Source organism: Triticum urartu, chromosome 3A, assembly GCF_056163025.1.
Source record: "Triticum urartu cultivar PI428250 chromosome 3A, HENAU_Tu73, whole genome shotgun sequence".
Lineage (NCBI taxonomy): Eukaryota > Viridiplantae > Streptophyta > Magnoliopsida > Poales > Poaceae > Triticum > Triticum urartu.
This window is the reverse complement of record NC_141875.1, coordinates 117,884,939-117,907,680: the sequence shown is the minus strand read 5'-3', so window position 1 is coordinate 117,907,680 and position 22,742 is coordinate 117,884,939. Positions and strand designations below refer to the sequence as shown.

The 22,742-nt window shown below is 44.1% G+C and overlaps 1 protein-coding gene across 1 annotated transcript; it reads right to left on the bottom strand.

Annotated features, from left to right (window-relative positions):
• Positions 1-15,359: 15,359 nt before the first annotated feature.
• On the bottom strand, positions 15,360-21,381 carry LOC147978853 (uncharacterized). Its single transcript, XM_087514918.1, has 3 exons — positions 20,190-21,381; positions 20,076-20,082; positions 15,360-15,618 (listed from the first exon to the last, which is right to left on the bottom strand). Exons 1-3 carry the CDS (start codon positions 21,379-21,381, stop codon positions 15,360-15,362), a joined length of 1,458 nt encoding a protein of 485 aa, XP_087371044.1.
• Positions 21,382-22,742: the final 1,361 nt, after the last annotated feature.

Genomic DNA, 22,742 nt, shown 5'->3' with positions numbered 1-22,742 from the left:
CACCGGATGGCACGACAGCCGAGGTTGATTCTCAGGCAAACAAAAAGGAATTTGTCATTTTTTTCTTATTGTTGAATAATGCCAAATCAAATCAAAAAAATATGCAAAGGTAAAAAGGAAATTAATTACTCTTCCATGGAAGAAAAGAATGAACACAGCACAAAAAACATTAAGGTAGAACAAATGAAGGAAAGCAAAAATTTATTGGTACGAAACGTATAGTCTGACTATATTACACATACACAAGTATGTGTGAGCGACCAAAAATTCACACAAAATCCATGGTATCGTGCTTTTACATGAATGATTGAAAATCAAAGTTGTCCATGTCAGGAAACGTGCTTCCGGACTTAAAACAAACGACTAAAACTAGAATCTTGAATCATGTATGATGTCTTCACGCCTTGCTTTTCTTTGTGATGTCGCGGATTTTGTTCTTCACACATTCGAGCGTGTTGGTAGGTGAGAGAACCAACTTGGCGACAAGACGCCTTCTCCTTGCATTAACCGTGCCCTGCAATTTTTAGAATAATGTTTAATGAATAGAAGTTGGTATTATACGACAATTGTACAAGTGTACGAATAGAGAGGACAAATTACCTGGGTAAAATCGGCGGTCCATCGATCCCCGTCCCAATGCTCCATAACTTCAATCACAAAAAGGCCACAAGAGTTCCTAATATATATGCAAACATTAGTCACCGTGCACACGAACATGTCTTTCGTAAGTAGAAAATGATGAACCATAACTCACTCGTCCTCTTGTAGTGGCATGTCGATCTGAGGTAAGATAGGCCACTTAGTGACGTCTCGATATTTGCCAGGTGTAATACGGTTTGCCTCTTCCATATCAATTGCTATTGCTAGTCGCTATTTGAAAGAAAGTAGTAGTGAGAAACCATATGACATTTCATATGAAGAATGCTCAATGTTGGGGAGAGTACCAATGCTTTCATAGTGTCGAGAGATAACTCAAGAGGATAGAGCGAATCAAAAACTCGGAATTCTTTCTTGCGGTTATGCATCACCACGGTGATCCAGTGTGTATTGCCGACGTTCAACAGGATAAACGACTAAAATGTGGAACACATTTGTAATCAGATACAATTACGCTTGTTGAAATGAGTGTTAATGAACTAGTAAGAACATATCGTACCTTATCACGGACGGTATACTCGTCCAGAACCCTACGTACTGCTCCAGCTCTGCTCAGCGCACTATCCATGTTGTATGTCGACGGTTTAGGGTTGTCTCGTGCCTTAGCACGATCAACAAGGTATTTGGACCTCCAGGCTGGACAGATGTGCCGATCATGACCAACGCGCAGAGCCAAATGTGTCTGATAAGCATCGATAATCTGCGTAAAATAATAGAAGATTTTATTTTCATAGGTGACACCTAGATTATGCACTTAAATAGCAGGACATGGTAATAGATCTTACGTCATCCGTCAGCCATGTATGCTCAAGTACCGGTCGTATACTCTCCACAGTCACAGAGGTGCCACGTTCATTGTAGTAAACTCTTTTTGTCATATTCTTCTCAGACCGAGCAGCTGCCTCCACAAACGTAACAGCAGCATCAATGAGTTCCGTTGTCAGATCGTCCTTAACAGAGCCTTCCACGTCATTGTCACTAAACAGAGCTGCATGATAAATTACAAACGTCACGAATGGTGAGTACATGAAATGGTAGTAAATTAAGCACTAAGATAGCTACTAACGGTACCTCTAGTTGTGGTAGTGTTGCCGGATGGCTTAGTACCGCGAGCGCTTCTCTTGCTGGGCTTGTCAAGTTTAAAGGGGGATTCAAATTTCTTGGGAATAGTCCGTCGGCGCTTCCCGGATATAACATCGTCTTCTTTTGCGGTTGCTGCAGACTTTTTCCACTTGCTCTTACCCACCATCCTGTCGATAGAACTTGCAGAAATGTCAATGTCGGACGATTCTGCTCAAGGAGAATTGCCTACAATCCAAGGGTTCTCCGGTGTTGCGCCGCACTCATCAGTAGGCTTCATTGTCTTGTCAACATTTAACTTGGCAGGTGTTTTCTGGTTAACAAAGAAATAATGTGATAGGTTCAGTTAACGAAAATGAAGATGCATAATTGAGATAAATGAAGACAAATAAATGAAAACATACTTCCTCATCATCGTTGTTCTTGTTTACAACATGCTCGTCAGGCTGTGTCAAATCAATCACCGGCTCTAGACCGTCAGAGTCATCCTTGTACACGAATTCTTTTTTTTCTGGCGGACCATTCTCAAAGGAATCCACTTCTAGGTCTGCATCGTTGTTGCCGGAAGCCGCAGCAGCCGCTGGCTTGTACATCACACCATTTTGGTTCAACTTCTCTAACAATCTCTGCATTACATAAAAATATCAATTAATATCGGCACGGTTTTGCAACTTCAAAAATGTTGTAAACATAGAATTAAGGGTGTGTCACCTCAGCTACTTGTTCTGGTATTTCCTTCATTTGGTTGCATATGTAATCCATACACCGCTTCATGATGAGGTTCATCATCTCGTCCGCGTTTGAGGCTAACTTGGACTTCTTTGCCGCACCAACGGCGGGCTTCATTTTTGGCTTTTCTAGTTCGGGTACTTTGTGCTCCTGCGCCCTATACTCCTTGGTTATGTTGTCTTCAACCTGCATGTGAAATACAAGTATATGTGATCAATAAAAATATTAATACAACTAATTATGTTATATAAAAGATTTAAGAAGTACCCAACGTAATGGATTACCTTGATGTTACCACGGCCATGGCCGTGGTCATAATCAAACTTGTCTCTCCTTGAGGCTGCAGCTTCAGTCCAATTTCTCATTAGATGTTCCATGGACAAGCTAGGATTGAATGCGCATTCACCTTCCAGAGGCTGAACCTTCTCCCAGTACAGGTACTGCATGAATATGAAAAATTACAGTTAGTACTATACAGCAGGTAAATTAGCAATCATATTTTTTTTGCAATGGTACAAGTCTGAAAGGTGTACCTGCACGAGAGCTATGTTCCCTCTCGGCCATTGGCGGAGGTGTTTGCCTTTCCTCACGTTGCGAAGGCAGTCCAGCAGAACACGGAGGGTGAATGCATTCCAATTAATCTTGGATATACACTTCACATCGTCCACCAATGCGTAATATTGCTTTGGTATAGTCTTGCTCGACATGGGAGCAAGAACTGTTCCAAGCAACACGAGGACAACTCTTCGAAGGAAATCGTCGTCGGCAGACTTATTTTTTGTGATGTCCACAATCAGATCATCGATGACTATGTTACATGTGGTCTTGCTCAGGAATTGAGATGGCACTCGATATTTGACATCCTCACCTTCCTCACCGAGAATACCTTCTGCCGACAGTCTGTGGTTCTCCAAGGCCAAGATGCACTCAACATCCACGGCACCGAGAGACACTTCGCCAACCAAGTCTTGTATAATGAATCTGCCCTTGCTAGGATCAAAAATCTCAACCATGTACCGGATCAACGGTGTACGCATCTTCAGCGAAGGTATCTGAAGCATGCTACGGAGTGGTGTTTCGGCAAGTGCAACCCATTGACCGGAAGATAGACCGGCAATAAGTTTGCACCATTTTTCAATGGCGCAAACAATTTCTCCGTTGAGTTCATCCATCCTGTTAAAAAAATATACTTGGTTACAGTACCATAAATTATGTAATAAACTTTTTTCCTAACATATTGTTGCATAAAACATAATGATGGAATACACTATCCCACAGTAGATAGAAAACTATAGAACATAATTTATTCATACTGAAACATTCAGCAGAGACACGTGCAACACATAAAATGACAGTTTAACAAGTACTTACTTAACCAATTAGTTTCATAATCAAAAGTAACATAATTTATCTAATCATTTATTTTCATATGGTATTGTACAAATAGATATAAGAATCGGTGACAGTGCCTAATTAACAGTAAATCGAAAAGAAAAAAACGAAATTATGCATACGGGAACATGCATCAAACAAACGTGCAACACATACAATACTGGTGGGAGTCTCATAGTTTCAACATGCATGTCTTAGGGCATTGCTATAACTTAAAGTGACTATGCTATAACTAACACTGATTAAAAATTGTTGTTTATTCATCAATCCAACCTACAAGTGAAAGACAACAAACAACATGCAGAAACTAATTTGCAATCGTAGGGCTATCTAATCTAATACACACACAAACAAATCTAGTGTCATAGGCCTATCTAATCTAATACACGCACAAACAAAAAACATCTACTCCAAAAGATGTAATGCGAAGATTATGCGCTAATTAATCTTAGTCCTATCGAATCTAACACACGCACAAAGAAAAGCATCATGGATGCGGTACGGTTGCCAACATACTGGATCGCTTGATGAAGATGGAAGTTGTCGGCGTTATAACGTGGACGCAGTTCGTCCACGACGGCCAGCACGCGCTGACGGTCTGGATGTTCTCGACGATCTTGCTGGAGTTGGGCTGATGCTAGGGACGCAGCTGTCATCGACTCGTCGGTAGGAGCCGTCGTAGACGACATGAAAGACGATGCCTTGACTATATAGGAGGGGAGGATCTCCTAGGTCGTCGTAACCACAGAGGAAAGTACGTCCGTGATCTTTGCCTTCCTTGGTTGAGGAGAGACAGTACGTGCTCCTAAATTAAAGGGATAGGCTTCCCACGCTCGAGTTTTTTTTGTAGATTCCGATCCGGGAATTGTGTAACAAATCGCAGCTGCTCCTCTCTTTGAGCGATGAGGGGCTCGTTCCATGTACTTCTTTTCTTTTCTTTTTCATATTACAAAATTTTGATATCAAATAATTATTTCAACTCAACCAAATGGCCCCAAATGTTTTTCACACAATGGGATGACCATGGACATCATGCATGCCAATTCTCATCGATTTCCGACACTCGATGCATTTACTAGGATTTTGCCGGTGAAAAGAACCGGAAACGCTGCCCGGACATGACGCAACGTTCGTTCGGTGTCAGGAATGGCTCACATGTTGCATGGGGCCTACATTGGGCATCCTCACATGGTGCCAAAGTTTGGTGTCATTTCATGCAGGCCAGCACATAGCACATGTGCAATCACCATCATTCGGATCAGCCGGAGGGGGAGCCCGAAGGACGTTGTTTTTCTGGACTCAACCAAATGGCCCAAAAAAAATTCACACAATGCGATGACCATGGACATCATGCATGCCAATTCTCATCGATTTCACACACTCGATGCATTTACTAAGGTTTTGCCGGCGAAAAGAACCCGAAACGCTGCCCGGACGTGACGCAACGTTCGTTCGGTGTCAGGAATGGCTCACATGTTGCATGGGGGCCTACATTGGGCATCCTCACATGGTGCCAAAGTTTGGTGTCATTTCATGCAGACCAGCACATAGCACATGTGCAATCACCATCATTCGGGTCTGTCGGAGGGGGAGCCCGAAGGACGTTGTTTTTCTGGACTCAACCAAATGGCCCCAAATTTTTTTCACACAATGGGATGACCATGGACATAATGCATGCCAATTCTCATCGATTTTCGACACTCGATGCATTTACTAGGATTTTGTCGGTGAAAAGAACCCGAAACGCTGCCCGGACGTGACGCAACGTTCGTTCAATGTCAGGAATGGCTCACATGTTGCATGGGGGCCTACATTGGGCACCCTCACATGGTGCCAAAGTTTGGTGTCATTTCATGCAGGCCAGCACATAGCACATGTGCAATCACCATCATTCGGGTCTGCCGGAGAGGGAGCCCGAAGGACGTTGTTTTTCTGGACTCAACCAAATGGCCCCAAATTTGTTTCTCACAATGGGATGACCATGGACATCATGCATGCCAATTCTCATCGATTTCCGACACTCGATGCATTTACTAGGATTTTGCCGGCGAAAAGAACACGAAACGCTGCCCGGACGTGACGCAACGTTCGTTCAGTGTCAGGAATGGCTCACATGTTGCATGGGGGCCTACATTGGGCATCCTCACATGGTGCCAAAGTTTGGTGTCATTTTATGCAGGCCACCACATAGCACATGTGCAATCACCATCATTCGGGTCTGCCGGAGGGGGAGCCCGAAGGACGTTGTTTTTCTGGACTCAACCAAATGGCCCCAATTTTTTTTCACATAATGGGATGACCATGGACATCATGCATGCCAATTCTCATCGATTTCCGATACTCAATGCATTTACTAGGATTTTGCCGATGAAAAGAACCCGAAACGCTGCCCGGACGTGACGCAATGTTCGTTTGGTGTCAGGAATGGCTCACATGTTGCATGGGGGCCTACATTGGGCAACCTCACATGGTGCCAAAGTTTGGTGTCATTTCATGCAGGCCACCACATAGCACATGTGCAATCACCATCATTCGGGTCTGCCACAGAGGGAGCCCGAAGGACGTTGTTTTTCTAGAGTCAACCAAATGGAATTTTGAAAATAGAATGAAAATTATATTTAAGAAGTGAAACAAAAGACAACATACATTCATGGAATTTTGATTTTTATAACTATAATCAGAAATAAAATACATAACATATACTTCAATTTTGAAACTCTAAGAAGAAATAACAAAGAAAAAATATATTTGATATACCTTTTTTGAAATAGAAAACAGAAAAGATATATTATAATAAAGATGAAACATATTATATTGCATTTTTTGAATTTTAATAGTGTGAGAATAACTGAAAGAGTAAAAATATATTAGATTTTAAATTATTGTACAGATACAAAGAAAATAAGTATTTGATTGAATAAGTGAAATATAAGACATTAATTTTTCGTACACATTGAATAATTGAAATATAACACATTGAAGCAGCTCGGTTTTAAATGTGGTAATAATCTGCGCGCGGGTGAGGCTGGCCTGGGACGGCCCACCCGAATTAGGCCCAAGCGAGTGTCGCGCCGGGCACATCCCAACGGTGCTGGGAGTTTAGTCCCACCTCGCCAAGCGAGGGGAGCTCGCACCGGTTTATATACCGGGCTGAGCTTCCCTTTTCAAGTTCCTTTCTAAAGAGGGCAGCACATGCCTAACTCTGTCCGTCCCTGCCTAGTGGGGCCTACTAGCTGTCTATTATCACAATCTGGCGGGCCTGCATCCTAGCCCATTAAATGATTGGGTTGCTAGTCGTATGCTGGCCGTTGAATTGTGTAGTATGCAACTAGTAGGCGGGCTTTTTTGTCATATTTTACTTTTTGCATTTGTCACCATTATTTGTTGTTCTTTAAATCACCTCATAAAAGAATATAACACAACAATTTTTTGCACATTCATGAATTTTCTAACTGTCAGAACAAGTAATACAAAAAAATATCTATGTGATTTAAAAAAAATTCAAAGATAAAACTAAAAAGAAATATTTTATTTAACAAGTGAAATGAAAGAGAACGCATTATCTTGCATAATTTGAATTGTAAAGCTATCGGGATTAATGAAAGAGGAAAAATAGATTTGATTTTAAAATATTTGAAATATATATAAGAAATGAAATACGTAAACATCATGGCAATGCACACATTTCCATTGCAACCAGTAATTTAGGCTAACTAGGATTGTTTTCAAACACAAATGTGAGATTATGATAACCTTGCAGGGTTAAGCTATGTATTAGAATCTAGAACCAAATTAACGCAACCTTAGAGTTGAAGAAGTTGCTGATCCATATATCAATAATAATGCTCTATTTTCACTTCAAGCCAGCATAAACCTATATAACCAAAAGCCAGCATGGCCTGCAGTCTGCCTAACCCATCATCCTAGGCTTACAAAGTTCATGAGCACCGCAAAATAACACCAACAACTACTAAAACATCGCAACAAAGTAAAGGCCACATCTTCAGCAGGAAGTAGAGTCTTCTTTTTTATCCTTCCAGTCTTGCCCCGTTGATTCTCCACCCCTGCTTCGCTGTGTACACTTCACTTGCTACTCGCTCTAGCAGTCTTGCTCCCACCTCCAGCACCTTTTTTGTGGCTCCTTTGTCTGCAAAATAGATCAATCAACAATCCAATGGCTCATTAGTTTGATTATAGAGAAAGTAGAAATGGGATTATTTTTGAAAATAAAAGGATAACGCATGCATTACGTTAACAACTGCATTACATAACTTAACAGTTTGAACACATCACATTTGCACTACATAAACTTCATCATTACATAACTTAACACTTACTGCAGTTCTCTGGGTTTGGTAGCATGGTACTATATGAACCAACGTATTAAAAACTATAGTATTCTTGCGTATACATATGAGATAACATGGTTTGACTAAAACAGAGATTTCAGGAGTATTCACAATACATACAACTGTTTGGTATGCTGTAAATTGTGCTGCCTAGCCATTGCATTTAAGCACTCACAAACTTTGTTTTTTAAAAAGAGGCTACATTTTTCATGCAGAGAAATAACTATATTTTTCCCAATACTGCAGTACTAAAATCACATTTATTAGGGGCAACCAAACAGCTCACTGTAAATAAAACTAACATAATCTCAAATACTGAAGTATTCTCAAAGAACTTAGAACATAGTATGCTATCAAACAGGTCCAAACTGACTCACTCAGATAGACTAACTGAAGACACTAACATGCCATCACTCTATTTTCTTGTCCTTCAACTTGTTGATGTGCTCTGAGTGACGAATGCCCATACGGATGTAGGTCTCCGCTTCAATCGGCATGGTCCTGTCTCCGAGCTGCGGGATCCCTGGACCCACAATCTGCACATCCGCCGGCTGCTCCTGGACAACATCGTCCTGCTCCTCCTCTCCAGCACTGTCGTCCAGCAGCAGAACAACCTCCTCTTCCCCGCTCTCATCCTTGCTCTGCTCCACATCTTCTCTATCACTCTCATCCTCGTTATGCTCCACATCTTCACTATCACTGTCATCCTTGCTCTGCTCCACATCACTGTCAGAGTGAACATTGGACTGATCAACTGGAGCAGGCACCGCGAGAAACACTCTGACAAGATCTGGCACCGGAATAGGGGGGGCGCGGCAGTGGGAGTGGTACATGTACCACCTCGCACGCTGACGCGGATCCGGGGAGTTCTCCGCTTCGTTCATAGCCCAGAGGAAAACCTGGACTGGAACAACTCCTCGAGCAGGACCAAACAACGATTTCTTCTCATTGCCCGTAAGCACTTTGATGAGACCCCTACCATGGTCGATGAACATCTGCAAGCTGGGAAACCAGCTGCAGATCTCCTCCACATTCGCCCTCTTCTCTAGATCGCCCTGACAGAACTTCCCAACTGCCTCCTCCCACTTTTCTTGAGCACGGCGGCAATCACTTGCCGACCGCGACCTCCTTCCCTTCTTGGCCCCCATCGCCGGTGACGCCAGATGTGAGATTTGAGCTCACGGAGTGAATGGGGTACAGAAGCAAATACCTAGGGTTCGTATCTGCCAGATGAAATGGGGAATTTTCCCCCTCTCCAGCTGATAACTGCGTGTGAGGCCGACCTGGTACGGCCCACCCAAATTAGGCCCAAATCAAAGCTGCGGCGGGCACTGTCTCGGGGTGGTGTGAGTTTAGTCCCACCTCGCCAACGGAGAGGAGCTCGCATCGGTTTATAAACCCACCTGAGCTAATCATCTCAAGTTCCTATCTAAAGCAGGCAGTTCATTGCCTAACCAGTCTCTCTCTGCCCCATTGGGCCTACCGACAACTTACATACATTCACCGCGGGCCTGCATCCTGGACCAATGGGTTACTAGTCGTATGTAGGCCGTGGGGTTTCATATAAATGTTGTTGGTAGGCTGGCATTTTTTATTATTTATTTAATTTTTTTGCATATGTCACATGTCAAATTTTGCAAACAAGTTTGAAGCATTAAATTTTCAAATTTTAAATTAAATATAAATTTTACAAAATATTTAAAATATTTGGACCAAACATTTCCACCATGTGAGGATACCCAAAGTAATTTTTTTAATTTGTATTCAATTTTTTGCATATGTCAAATGTCTAATTTTACATGGTGCCATTTTTTAATTATTTATTTAATTTTTTTTGCATATCTCACTTGCCTAATTTTTGCATATGTCACATGTCAAATTTTGCAAACAAGTTTGAAGCATTAAATCTTCAAATTTTAAATTAAATATAAATTTTACAAAATATTTAAAATATTTGGACCAAATATTTCCGCCATGTGAGGATACCCAAAGTAAATTTTTAAATTTGTATTCAATTTTTTGCATATGTCAAATGTCTAATTTTGCACACAAGTTTGAAACAAAATATGTCACATGTCAATTTTTTTGCATATGTCACATGTCAAATTTGGCACACATGTCAGGACCACCTCCAAATCACCACTATTTTGGCACACATGATCTCTTGCACAAACAAAGCTAGTTTTCCAAGGTTTTATATTTTTTTGAATTTTTTTATTAATTTATAATGCCCTCTAGACTGACTGGTCAAACCATCGGTCTATACCTCAAGGGGGCATTATAAAGTATTATTTTTCCAAAATTTCTTTCATAGCCATGTTTGGCACACGTGGTTCACCATGTACAAGAAAATTTGGGTGATTTGGAGGTGGTGGAAAAAATCACGTATGTTCAAAATCTGGCTTAAGTGACCAAATGGCCCCTCCGGAATGCGATGATTTTTTTGACCACCTCCAAATCATCTCTATTTTGGCACACATGATCTCTTGCACAAACAAATCTAGTTTTCCAAGGTTTTATATTTTTTAAAAGTTTTTATTAATTTATAATGCCCTCTAGACTGACTGGTCAAACCATCGGTCTATACCTCAAGGGGGCATTCTAAAGTATTATTTTTCCAAAAAAAAATTCATAGCCATGTTTAGCACATGTGGGTCACCATATATAAGAAAATTTGGGTCATAATTTTTGATTTTTTTTCTAAATTATGTATGCCCTGCCCAATGCCGGTTCGAAACATGCGGCTTCACGGAGCCACTATAAATTGTACAAAAGGAGATCTTTCATATTACAAATAATCAACTTGCATTTCATGAAAAAAAACTCCTTCATATTACAAATAATCATTACACCTTTATTCAAATGTTGTTTTTTGCACACACACACACACACCATATTTAACTACTTTTTTAATAGTATTTGATGAAATGAAGGAATATGTGCTCAGTTATTGGAATATTTGATCATATGGTGGAGTATTTGCTATTTTTGCTTACTCAAATGAAGGAAAGATGTCATATGTGTGGGTGAACAATTTCCACTTACTTCACTAAACAACATTAATTAACTTAATGCAAAGTTTTACATTTGGTCCGATTTGCTTATGGGCAGAGCATGTTGCACATGGCCACAGCATGGGAATTTATTGCACCATTGCCACAGCATGTTCCACATGGCCGCAGCATGGGAAGTGTTTGCAGCATGCCTAATCAGTGAAGCAACACTGATGCGGCATGTCTGATCATTGCAGCAGCTAAATTCAAGCAAATCATACATCTAAGGAACCATAATGGCAAATTTAAGGGACACAAATATAGATAGCAATATATACTACTGCCATAGATAGCAGCATCGACACAGCACACTTGCTGATGCAGACCACTAGCATATTAGATATGTTTGGACCACACATCACAGTACTACACTTAGATAAAGTTCATACTAAATTACCACTACAAGTTTCCACCATCAGAATACCACATAAAGTTCACCAAAAGGACTGAGCCTTCCTACATCATACGACAACGAGGGTAGGGCAACTACATGTTAGGGTTTCTCAGGACCTTGTGGAGGGCAGAATGCTGAGCCCTGATCTTGTACTCATCACTGCTGATGGATGTAGCCCGACAATGTTCCATCAGATGCTCCAGCAACCCAGACCTGGGCTTGGGCCTGCTGCGGTAGGGGCACCGGTACTTGCCAGACCTCTAGTTGTAGTACATAGCAGATCCTTGGGCCCTGATCTTCTGCACCTCCTTCTCTTCGAAGGACTCGACGTTCCCCTCGACCACATCATCTCCAGATTTATACTGCACACATTAATGACTGACATTAATACATTATGCATTCAAATACTATAAACATCTAACACTAAGTCAATGCACAAATAATATTTCAGCTAGGCCTTACCTCGTATGGCTCATCCTCATCACTGTCATAAGGGTAGTAGCCAGATGAGTCCCACTTCCTCTTCTTGCCAACAAGATCCTCCTTCTGCTATATTGTCAACCAAGCAAGTCATTTACAAGGAATTGAATTACAGTTCAAATAATGTCATTACAAGCAAGTTGACTTTGCATAATGATGGAAAGCTCCTAACTATATTTCATAGACTATATATGAAGCTATATAGATACTAAACAATTGGATTATGAAAATACAAGTTCATTCATATGGACTTACAAATTCAGTTTTCGCTTTTGAACATGCAGATGAAGGTATAAATGAATATCATTCCTCTCTTATTAACCCATGAGATAGCAGTTTTTGACAGACAATGCAAATAGGACCTTTATATATAACTTCACAAACATGTCAGGTTTTCATTTCATTTGTAAATCTTAATAAATATTTAGTTCAGAGCAGTTCTCAATGATCACTCATATGTCAGAATAAGTGAAATGGTGAAGCCTAACTCCTACATCTAATTAAAATACCCTAACCCCAGCATCTAATTAAAAAACACTAACTCCTAGATCCACTGGAACATTGAATCACAAAATTTACTTACATATATCATTGGCTATAAATGAATCCACTACAAATAACACTAACTCATACATCTAATTAAAATATCATAACTCTTACTTCTACTGTATCATTCAGTCACACCATTTAATTACATTTATCTCTGCCTATAAATGAATCCAATACAAAAGAAACCTAACTAAACATCTAATTAAGAAACACTAACTAGTACATCTACTACATCATTCAATCATAGAATCTATATAACTGTCTATAAATGTATAATACAAATAAACCTTAACTAGCCAACTAATTAAAAAATCATAACTACTACATCTACTAGATTATTCAATCATAGATCCTACATATAACTGGCTATAAATGAATCCAACACAAGAAAACCCTAACTAAACATCTAATTAAAAAACCCTAACTACTACATCTACTGGATGATTCAATCACAGATTCTGTATATATCTGTCTATAAATGAATCCAATACAAATAAACCTTAAAACCATAACTACTACATCTACTGGATGTGATACAATCACAAATTCTACTTATTAGTGGCTCTAATTGAATCCAGTACAAAAAATCCCCAACTAAACATCTGATTAAAAAACCCTAACTACTACATCTACTGGATGTGATTCATTCACACATTCTACATATCAGAGGCTATAAATGAATCCAATACAAAAAAAACCCTAACTAAACATCTAATTAAGAAATCCTAACTAGTACATCTACTGGATGTGATTCAATCAAAGATACAACATATCTCTGGCTCTAATTGAATCCAATACAAAAAATCCCCAACTTAACATCTCATTAAAAAAACCTAACTACTTGATCTACTGGATGATTCAATCACAGAATCAACTAAACATCTAATTAAGAAACCCTAACTAGTACATCTATTGGATGTGATGCAATCACAGATAGAACATATCTATGGCTCTAATTGAATCCAATACAAATAATCCCCAACTTAACATCTCATTAAAAAACCCTAACTACTTGATCTACTGGATGATTCAATCACAGAATCGAAACTTAACCTTCACTATAAATCAATCAAACATCTAAAACCCTAACTATCAGAAGGGGATGCAGCAACTAGCAACTACAAAAAACCCTAACACCCAAAACTACTGCTTAATGGGGGTAACTAGCAACGGAGGGGACCGCTGGCAAGGATTACCTGCAGGTCCACGTGCTCGCCGCCGGCCTCCGCAGGTCCATCAGACGGGCCGCTCGACGCCGTCACGCCAAGCACCGGCACAGCTGAGTCCGCCACGGCGGAGTCCGCCACGGCCACCTTCTTCTCCTCCAGATCCGCCGCTTCAGCGACTGATCCAGCGCGTGGGGATGCAGCAGCTCCTGCACCCGCGCCGCCGACGAGGGTCTGCACGGCATCTGCCACGGTCTCCGCGCCCGTCTTCTGCAGATCTCCGCCCGCGACGGCGGCTTCGCCACGGCCTTGCTCCATTCGAGCCAGAAGCAAGCAGGAGAAGAGAGGGAGGCGGCGGTGGTGAGCGAGCAGGTGGCGTGGCCGGTGAGGGAGACGATGAGGCAGAGCAGAGAGGAGGGAGAGGGAGGCGATTTGAGGGAAATGGGGTGGGCGATGCGGCCGGTGCCCGTTCCCCTCCTCTTATACTAGGGGCCTTTTTTGGCAACTACCCACGAACACGTGCACGCGCACGACCGCGGGGAAACGCAACCGCCAGCGTATAATACACGTACACGCCCGGCGTACAATAGTACACGGGCCGGCGCGGGCTCATACAAGGCTCTACGACTGGTCTACGCGCGCTATACACCCACCTGAAATGACCATCGTGTCCCTAGTTACGAACCGCCATCGACGCATCTGGACCGTCCTTGTGTTTTTCCCACTCGCGTTCAGCCCGGGGGGGAGCACTGGAGCAGAAACGGCACCACACTAGGTGAAGTCAGCTCATAGTGACGCACGTTGCCGAAGATGGCGGGCAATGTATGAAAATTTTGTCATTGAATTTTATGAGCAAACGCTCGACGGAGGAGGTTTGGGAAGTGCCCTCATAGATTCTCTATCCCCTATGTGTAGAGCCTTGTGATATCCAACGAAGTGATGCCACATTAACCCGTAATCCACAATACGTAATGTAACATCTGCGTTTCTTGGGGCGTCTCTAACTGATCCCATATCCGGTGTTAGCATTGGCGGAGCTTAGTACAAGTCTAAGGGGGCACACAGCCCCAGCCCAAGGCAAAACGATGAAGAGAATTTACCATGCATGGATTAGATTTGGAAAAAATATAATCCTTTGCCCTCCTAGTTGTTCATACCCCCTCCGATCCCTTTTACTCTGCATATTAGAATTCTTACCGTATTTATATAAAAAATATGAACATCTGTCATGCTAAAGTTATACAATACGAAACTTTAAGTCATGACATATCTATTGATATTGATTTTAGATTATGAATGTTGGTACTTTTTCTATAAAGTTGATCAAATTTTATGAGGCTTGACTTCAGTCAAATCTTATATGCGAATTTTTGCTTTGCACCCCTCCCTCCCTCCCTCCCGCCAAAATTCCTGCCAAGCTCCGCCACTGGGTGTTAGTGAGTATAAATACGATTTTACTCCCTTATGCCAAACCTAAAATGTCCTCTAAAACGTATAAGAGAGGATAATTTTACTCTGACCCGCACCGAAGGAGAAAATATACTCCACCGAGACGGGCTGGAGGATAAATTTCAGCTCTCTCTCGCCTCTTCCTGCTGCTCCTGCGCGCCGCCGCCGCTGTTCCCATCCGCGCGGTTGCAGGACCAAGGTCCTGGCCGTGACCAGGGGCGTCCTCACCCTCCTCTTCCTCGCCTTTGCCGTAGTCAGGCCACCCATTGCCAGCGCCAATGACGCCCTTCTCACGGGCTTCGAGCTCGTGGCCATCTTCACTGTTAAGTAAATAGGCAATTTCTCGATTAAATTAATCCATAAGTAAATCACTAGCATGGCATTGACTAAGCTGATGACGTACTGACTCTGATCTAAACATGCACGTACTAAGCAAACAGTAGACAAATCTACACATATTGCTAGTACTGCTAATATGAAAATAATCAGGAGCGGGATAAACGAGTTATACCCTCCAGTAGGCCACGCAGAGGCCGCGGCTTTGGTGGCAGCAGCGGCGTCCTCGGCGGCCTTCTTGTCGGCCTCAGCTTTCTCGGCGGTGGCACGGTCGGCGTCGGTGGACATGGTGATGATGAAGGCGACGCGGACGTAGAGGAAGTAGACGATCGGAAGCGAGCAGTCGCGTAATCGCTGCCCAAAAACCTATTCGCCCCTCACCCCGTATAGGAACCAGAAGGGCGTGGTTTCGGAGACCTGCTCTCCCGTCGACCGTGTACACGGCGGACGGGATGGAGTCACCGGCGGCAGCAGCAGCAAAGGAACGACGGTGGGCGTGCGCGTGAGCAGATGTGATCTGTTCGTGGCGGCTAGGGTTAGGAGACACCGCATACTTATAGGCGCAGCCGCGTGGAGAGACGTGGGCTCAACCCACGTCCGAGTCCGTGACAGCCCACGATCCGACGTCTCAGATCGTGGCCCAGCTGTCAGAAAACTCTCCGTTGGTGACTGGCAAAAATAAGCGCGTAGGTGTGAGCTCGGCTCGGTTCAATCCCGCAACCCGTCGTGACGAGGCGTGGCGTGGCGAGGCGGCCGGCGGAGGAGGAGTGCGTGAGGGCCTCTTCTCTTCTCAAGCTCCAATAGCATGTAGAAGAGAAACCCTTATAAACCACTCCAACTCTCCTTCCACTTCCGGGGTGGGACTAAACTTCCCACCACACCTAGTTCCATATAACCCACATGGGCCCTTATAGATTTTTCAGAAATTGCAATATGGGCCTAGAGCCCATCTCAGATTTCAGCAATCCCCCACCAGATCTCGAGGGCCCATTGTGTCCTCTGTTCCAATTGCTGTTTCGATATACCAATGTTTCAGTGAAGACCTGTTAAGGTTGAACTTCACCTAGAACAAGTGGCTACACTCCTTCACAACTGAACAATGGACTATGTCTTGAATTGTCAGTTTGGCGTAAAGAAGTTTCACTACATGTCTTACTAGTACTAGGCTGCCGAAGGCTGACCCCTCGGGTGGAGCATATAAGTCACACTCCTGGCCTATTCATGAGCTTACTAGAGATCACCCCAATCTCATAGACTGTGACCAGCAGTCGGGCTCATATAGGTGTGTTCCTCTAAAGATCGCTCTGTAGTATAGCATCTTGCTTTTATAAGCTTTGGAACACATTGAGACCGTAGTCATCCTACCATACAGTATCGAGAGTATTGCATCTCCAACGGAGTGGGTTAGTATAGTTACTCTCCTCAGTTCACCACTGGCTTGTTTTCCCAGGTCCTAGTTCACGGGATCTCCGATCACATAGGTTGGGTTACCACCATGGCAACTCATGTGGGTCTCATACCCATCTCCCTCGATGCATTATCTATCACAACACGTGATAGCCCTTTTGTAAAGGGATCTGCCAGATTCTTAGCCGTATGGACATAGTCCAACACTATCACTCCGGAGTTTCTTAATTTTCTGACAGCTTTTAATCTCATTCTTATGTGTTTGGAGGACTTCATATTGTCCTTTGAACTCTTCACCTTGGTGATGACAGTCTGATTGTCACAGTTCATAAGGATAGCCGGAACCGGTTTATCAACCAATGGCAAGTACATCAAAAGATCTCAAAGCCATCTCGCTTCAACACCAGATGTGTCTAATGCCGTTAATTCTGCTTCCATTGTCGATCTCGTTAAGATCGTTTGCTTGCAATACTTCCAGGAAACAGCCCACCTCCAAGAGTAAACATATACCCAGTTGTGGCCTTCATCTCATCAGCATCAGAGATCCAATTCGCATCACTATACCCTTCAAGTACCGACGGGTATCCGGTATAGTGAAGTCCATAGTTCATAGTACCTTTCATATAGCGCATAACTCTCTCAACAGCATGCCAATGTACATCACCCGGTTTGGAAACAAACCGGCTCAGTTTGCTCACAGCAAACGCGATGTCAGGCCTCGTTGCGCTCGCTAGGTACATTAGTGAACCAATGATTTGTGAGTATCTCAATTGATCTTTAGCCATGCCTTTGGACTTTCGAATCAATACGCTAGGATCATATGGTGTTTGAGATGGTGTGCAGTCCGAATATCCAAAACGACTCAACACCTTCTCAACGTAATGGGATTGCAGAAGTGTGATCCCACCCTCATTATCTCTCAGTAGCTTGATGTTCAAGATAACATCAGCCACACCAAGGTCTTTCATCTCAAAGTTCTGAGATAGAAACGATTTGACCTCCTCAATGACTTTGAGGTTTGTTCCGAATATCAGTATGTCATCAACATACAAGCACAGTATAACTCCTTCGCCCCCACCATGGCGATAGTATACACATTTGTCAGCCTCATTAATAACGAAACCAACAGATGTCAGAGTTGTATTAAACTTATCATGCCATTGCTTAGGTGCTTGTTTCAGGCCATATAAAGATTTTATCAACCTACACACCTTTCTTTCCTGACCATCTATCACAAAGCCATCAGGCTGTTGCATGTAGATTTTCTCCTTTAGCTCTCCATTTAGAAAAGCCGTCTTAACATCCATCTGATGGACGAGAAGACCATGTGAGGCCGCCAACGAGAGTAATACTCGAATGGTGGTCAGTCTAGCCACAGGTTAATAAGTATCAAAGAAATCTTCCTCTTCTTGCTGGTCATAGCCCTTGGCCACAAGCCTAGCCTTGTACTTTTCAATCGTACCATCGGGTCTAAGCTTCTTTTTGAACACCCACTTACATCCCAGTGGTTTGCAACCATAGGGACGGTCAGTGATCTCCCATGTCCCGTTAGCCATGATGGAATCCATCTCGCTACGGACCGCATCCTTCCAGTAGTCAGCTTCTGGAGAGGCATACGCTTCTGAAATAGAAGTGGGAGTATCATCCACGAGGTACACGAAGAAATCATCCCCAAAGGTCTTTGCAGTCCTTTGTCTCTTGCCCCTACCAAGGGTTTCCTCGTCATCCTCCTCAGGATTTTCATCATGTGTTTGTTCATAATATTCCATAGGGATGGCAGGTTCAGGAGTCTCCTCAGATTCCTGTCTAGAAGTGCTTTGCATATCTCTCATAGGAAAAATATCCTCAAAGAATGTAGCATCCTTAGACTCCATAATTGTACCGATCTTCTGGTCAGGTACCTCAGATTTCACTACTAGAAATCTATAGCCAACGTTGTTCTTAGTGTAGCCCAAATTAATGCAGTCCACGGTCTTATGTCCAAGCTTACGCTTTTTGGGGATCGGCACGTTGACTTTCGCCAAACAGCCCCAAGTGCGCAAGTATGAGAGTGTCGTCCTTCTCTTTGCCCATTTCTCATAGGGAGTGATCTCACTATCCTTTGTCGGAACTTTATTCAGGACATGACATGATGTCAATATAGCCTCCCCCCACCATGCCTTGGATAAACCCGATGTATCTAACATGGCGTTAACCAAATCAGTTAGAGTACGGTTTTTCCGCTCGGTAACCCCGTTTGACTAGGGTGAATAGGGAGGCGTCCTCTCATGAATAATGCCGTGTTCCGCACAGAAGGAATCAAACTCACTCGAGAAGTACTCTCCACCACGATCTGACCGGACTCGTTTAATTTTCTTTTCAAGTTGATTTTCAACTTCTGCCTTATAGATTTTAAAGTAGTGTAGAGCCTTATCTTTAGTATTTAACAGATACACATAGCAATATCTAGTGGAATCATCTATCAATGTCATGAAGTATCTCTTTCCACCTTTAGTCAACACATCATTCATCTCGCAAAGATCAGAATGTATAAGTTCTAATGGTGCCAGGTGTCTCTCCTCCGCGGCCTTATGAGGCTTGCGAGGTTGCTTAGCTTGCACACATGAAAGGCACTTAGAACCTTTGGCTAAAGTGAAACTCGGGATTAAATCCAACTTGGCTAGCCGCGTCATAACACCAAAACTAATGTGACAAAGATGTGAATGCCAAACTTCAGATTCATTAACATTCGAATGAATATGGTTCACGACTTTATTACAAAAATCTGCGAGGGAAAGGCGGAACATCCCTCCGCTCTCATAACCTTTTCCAACAAAGAGTCCATATTTTGTAACAACTAATTTATTAGACTCGAAAACCAACTTAAACCCTTCTCTACATAGAAGGGAGCCACTAACAAGGTTCTTCTTGATGGCGGGGACATGCTGCACGTTCTTCAGCTGCACGATCCTTCCCGAAGTAAACTTTAGATCGACCGTGCCAACACCATGAACAGAAGCACTCGGGCCATTCCCCATCAATACGGACCCGTGACCTGTGACCTGGTAAGAAGTGAACAATGAAATGTCAGCACACACATGAACACCTGCACCTGTGTCCACCCACCAATCGTTGGGTCGAAACACTAAAAAAACAGTAAATAAATTACCGTACCCAGATGCACCATTCTCATTGTTTCCCACAATCATGTTGACATACTTGGAGTCCTGTCCTGACTTCTTGTACTTGTTTGGGCACTTGTTGGCCCAATGTTCAACCGAACCACAAGTAAAGCAGCCCTCGTCCTTCTTGTTCTTCTTGAAGGTCTTCTTACCCTTCTTCTTAAAGTCGGTATTGTGTTGGACACCGTTCTTTCCCTTGGGATTGTGGGAGTTGAAGTTCTTCTGGTTCACCATGTTGGCAACAGAAGTCCCTTCGGCCCCTTTTCCGTGCGAGTCTTTTGCCCTCGAATTCTGCTCAACACTCAGATGGCCAATGACATCCTCCACAGAGAATTCACGTCTCTGATGTTTCAGAGTGGTGGCAAAGTTCCTCCAGGAATTAGGGAGCTTAGCGATTATGCAGCCCGCGACAAACTTGGCCGGTAACTCGCACTTGAGAAGCTCAAGTTCCTTAACAATGCATATTATCTCATGAGCCTGCTCCAATACAGGACGGTTTTCAACCATCTTGTAATCGTGGAACTGCTCTATAATATACATCTCGCTCCCTGCATCGGCGGCCCCAAATTTAGATTCGAGCGCCTCCCACAAGTCCTTCGCGACATGCACATGTAAATATGCGTCGACCAGTTTATCTCCGATCACGCTAAGAACTGCTCCGAGAAACACAACGGTAGCCTCCTTGAACGCCTTCTCCTGTTCAGGAGCAATCGTTCCCGTGGAGACACCGGTGACCCAGAACACGTTCATAGCCGTGAGCCATAACGTGGTCTTAGTCTGCCAACGCTTGAAGTATGTACCGGTAAACTTATCCGGTTTCAGTGCAGCGGCAAAGCCACTTGCCGAGAAATTCCTACACATAATAGGTTTTTGGATTGTTGAGTAAATAGGCAATTTCTCGATTAAATTAATCCATGAGTAAATCACTAGCATGGCATTGACTAAGTTGATGACGTACTGACTCTGATCTAAACATGCACGTACTAAGCAAACAGTAGACAAATCTACACATACTGCTAGTACTGCTAATATGAAAATAATCAGGAGCGGGATAAACGAGTTATACCCTCCAGTAGGCCACGCAGAGGCCGCGGCTTTGGTGGCAGCAGCGGCGTCCTCGGCGGCCTTCTTGTCGGCTTCAGCTTTCTCGGCGACGGCACGGTCGGCGTCGGTGGACATGGTGATGATGAAGGCGACGCAGACGTAGAGGAAGTAGACGATCGGAAGCGAGCAGTCGCGTAATCGCTGCCCAAAAACCTATTCGCCCCTCACCCCGTACAGGAACCAGAAGGGCGTGGTTTCGGAGACCTGCTCTCCCATCGATCGTGTACGCGGCGGACGGGATGGAGTCACCGGCGGCAGCAGCAGCAAAAGAACGACGGTGGGCGTGCGCGTGAGCAGATGTGATCTGTTCGTGGCGGCTAGGGTTAGGAGACACCGCATACTTATAGGCGCAGCCGCGTGGAGAGACGTGGGCTCGACCCACGTCCGAGTCCGTGACAGCCCACGATCCGACGTCTCAGATCGTGGCCCAGCTGTCAGAAAACTCTCCTTTAGTGACTGGCAAAAATAAGCGCGTAGGTGTGAGCTCGGCTCGGCTCAATCCCGCAACCCGTCGTGACAAGGCGTGGCGGGCGGCGGAGGAGGAGTGCGCGAGGGCCTCTTCTCTTCTCAAGCTCCAATAGCATGTAGAAGAGAAACCCTTATAAATCACTCCAACTCTCCTTCCACTTCCAGGGTGGGACTAAACTTCCCACCACACCTACTGCCATATAACCCACATGGGCCCTTAAAGATTTTTTAGAAATTGCAATATGGGCCTAGAGCCCATCTCAGATTTCAGCATTCACCAGGTGGCCATCATTCGCTGCGCCGCCACATGCCGGGGCTAGCGTCGTGTCGTTGGCAGAGAGGCATCCTCCCTCTCCTGCGCCCTGCCGCCTTGAGGCGCCCTCACGTTTGGATTGTTCCATCAGGATGGCGCTGCTAGCCGGTAGCCAGCCGCGAAAGGCCCCATCTTCGCCCCGACGACATCCGCCACCCGTCTACTCATCAAGGTCGCTAGTCGAGGGCGTCCATGTCGATGATGTGGATTTGGAGTGCTCCTGACCAGTCACGTGCCAGAACGGCCCTGATCCTAGAGCTTCGACGGGACAGGCGTGCTGGCGGCCTCACGTTCTGCATCTGCAACCCGATGACCGGCTACGCCAACGTGCTCCTGGCGATGACTGGCCCGCGTACAGGGGCCATGGTGAAGGGAGGGGTCGCGACAGCGACACGGTGGTGGAAGCTGCCCGTGGAGGTGTTGCGGTTGTGGGCGGCGCGCGACGAGGAGCGCGTGGTCGGTGCCCGTCGCCGTCGCATTGCTCGGGATCGTTGTGTTGGGCTGCCGGCAGAGCAAGGCCGTGGCGCGTGTGCGGCTCGTCCTTGACGATAAGGTCAGGCCGCTAATGTTGGTGTTGCATCGATGTGTGCGGCTAGTGGCAGCTCATGAACTACTGATGCCGCTGCTATTGGTGCTGCCCGAATCGATTCGGTTC

Bases quoted from the DNA above. Each gene is read 5' to 3' on its own strand.
- LOC147978853 (XM_087514918.1), bottom strand. From the start codon at position 21,381: ATGTCCACCGACGCCGACCGTGCCGTCGCCGAGAAAGCTGAAGCCGAC.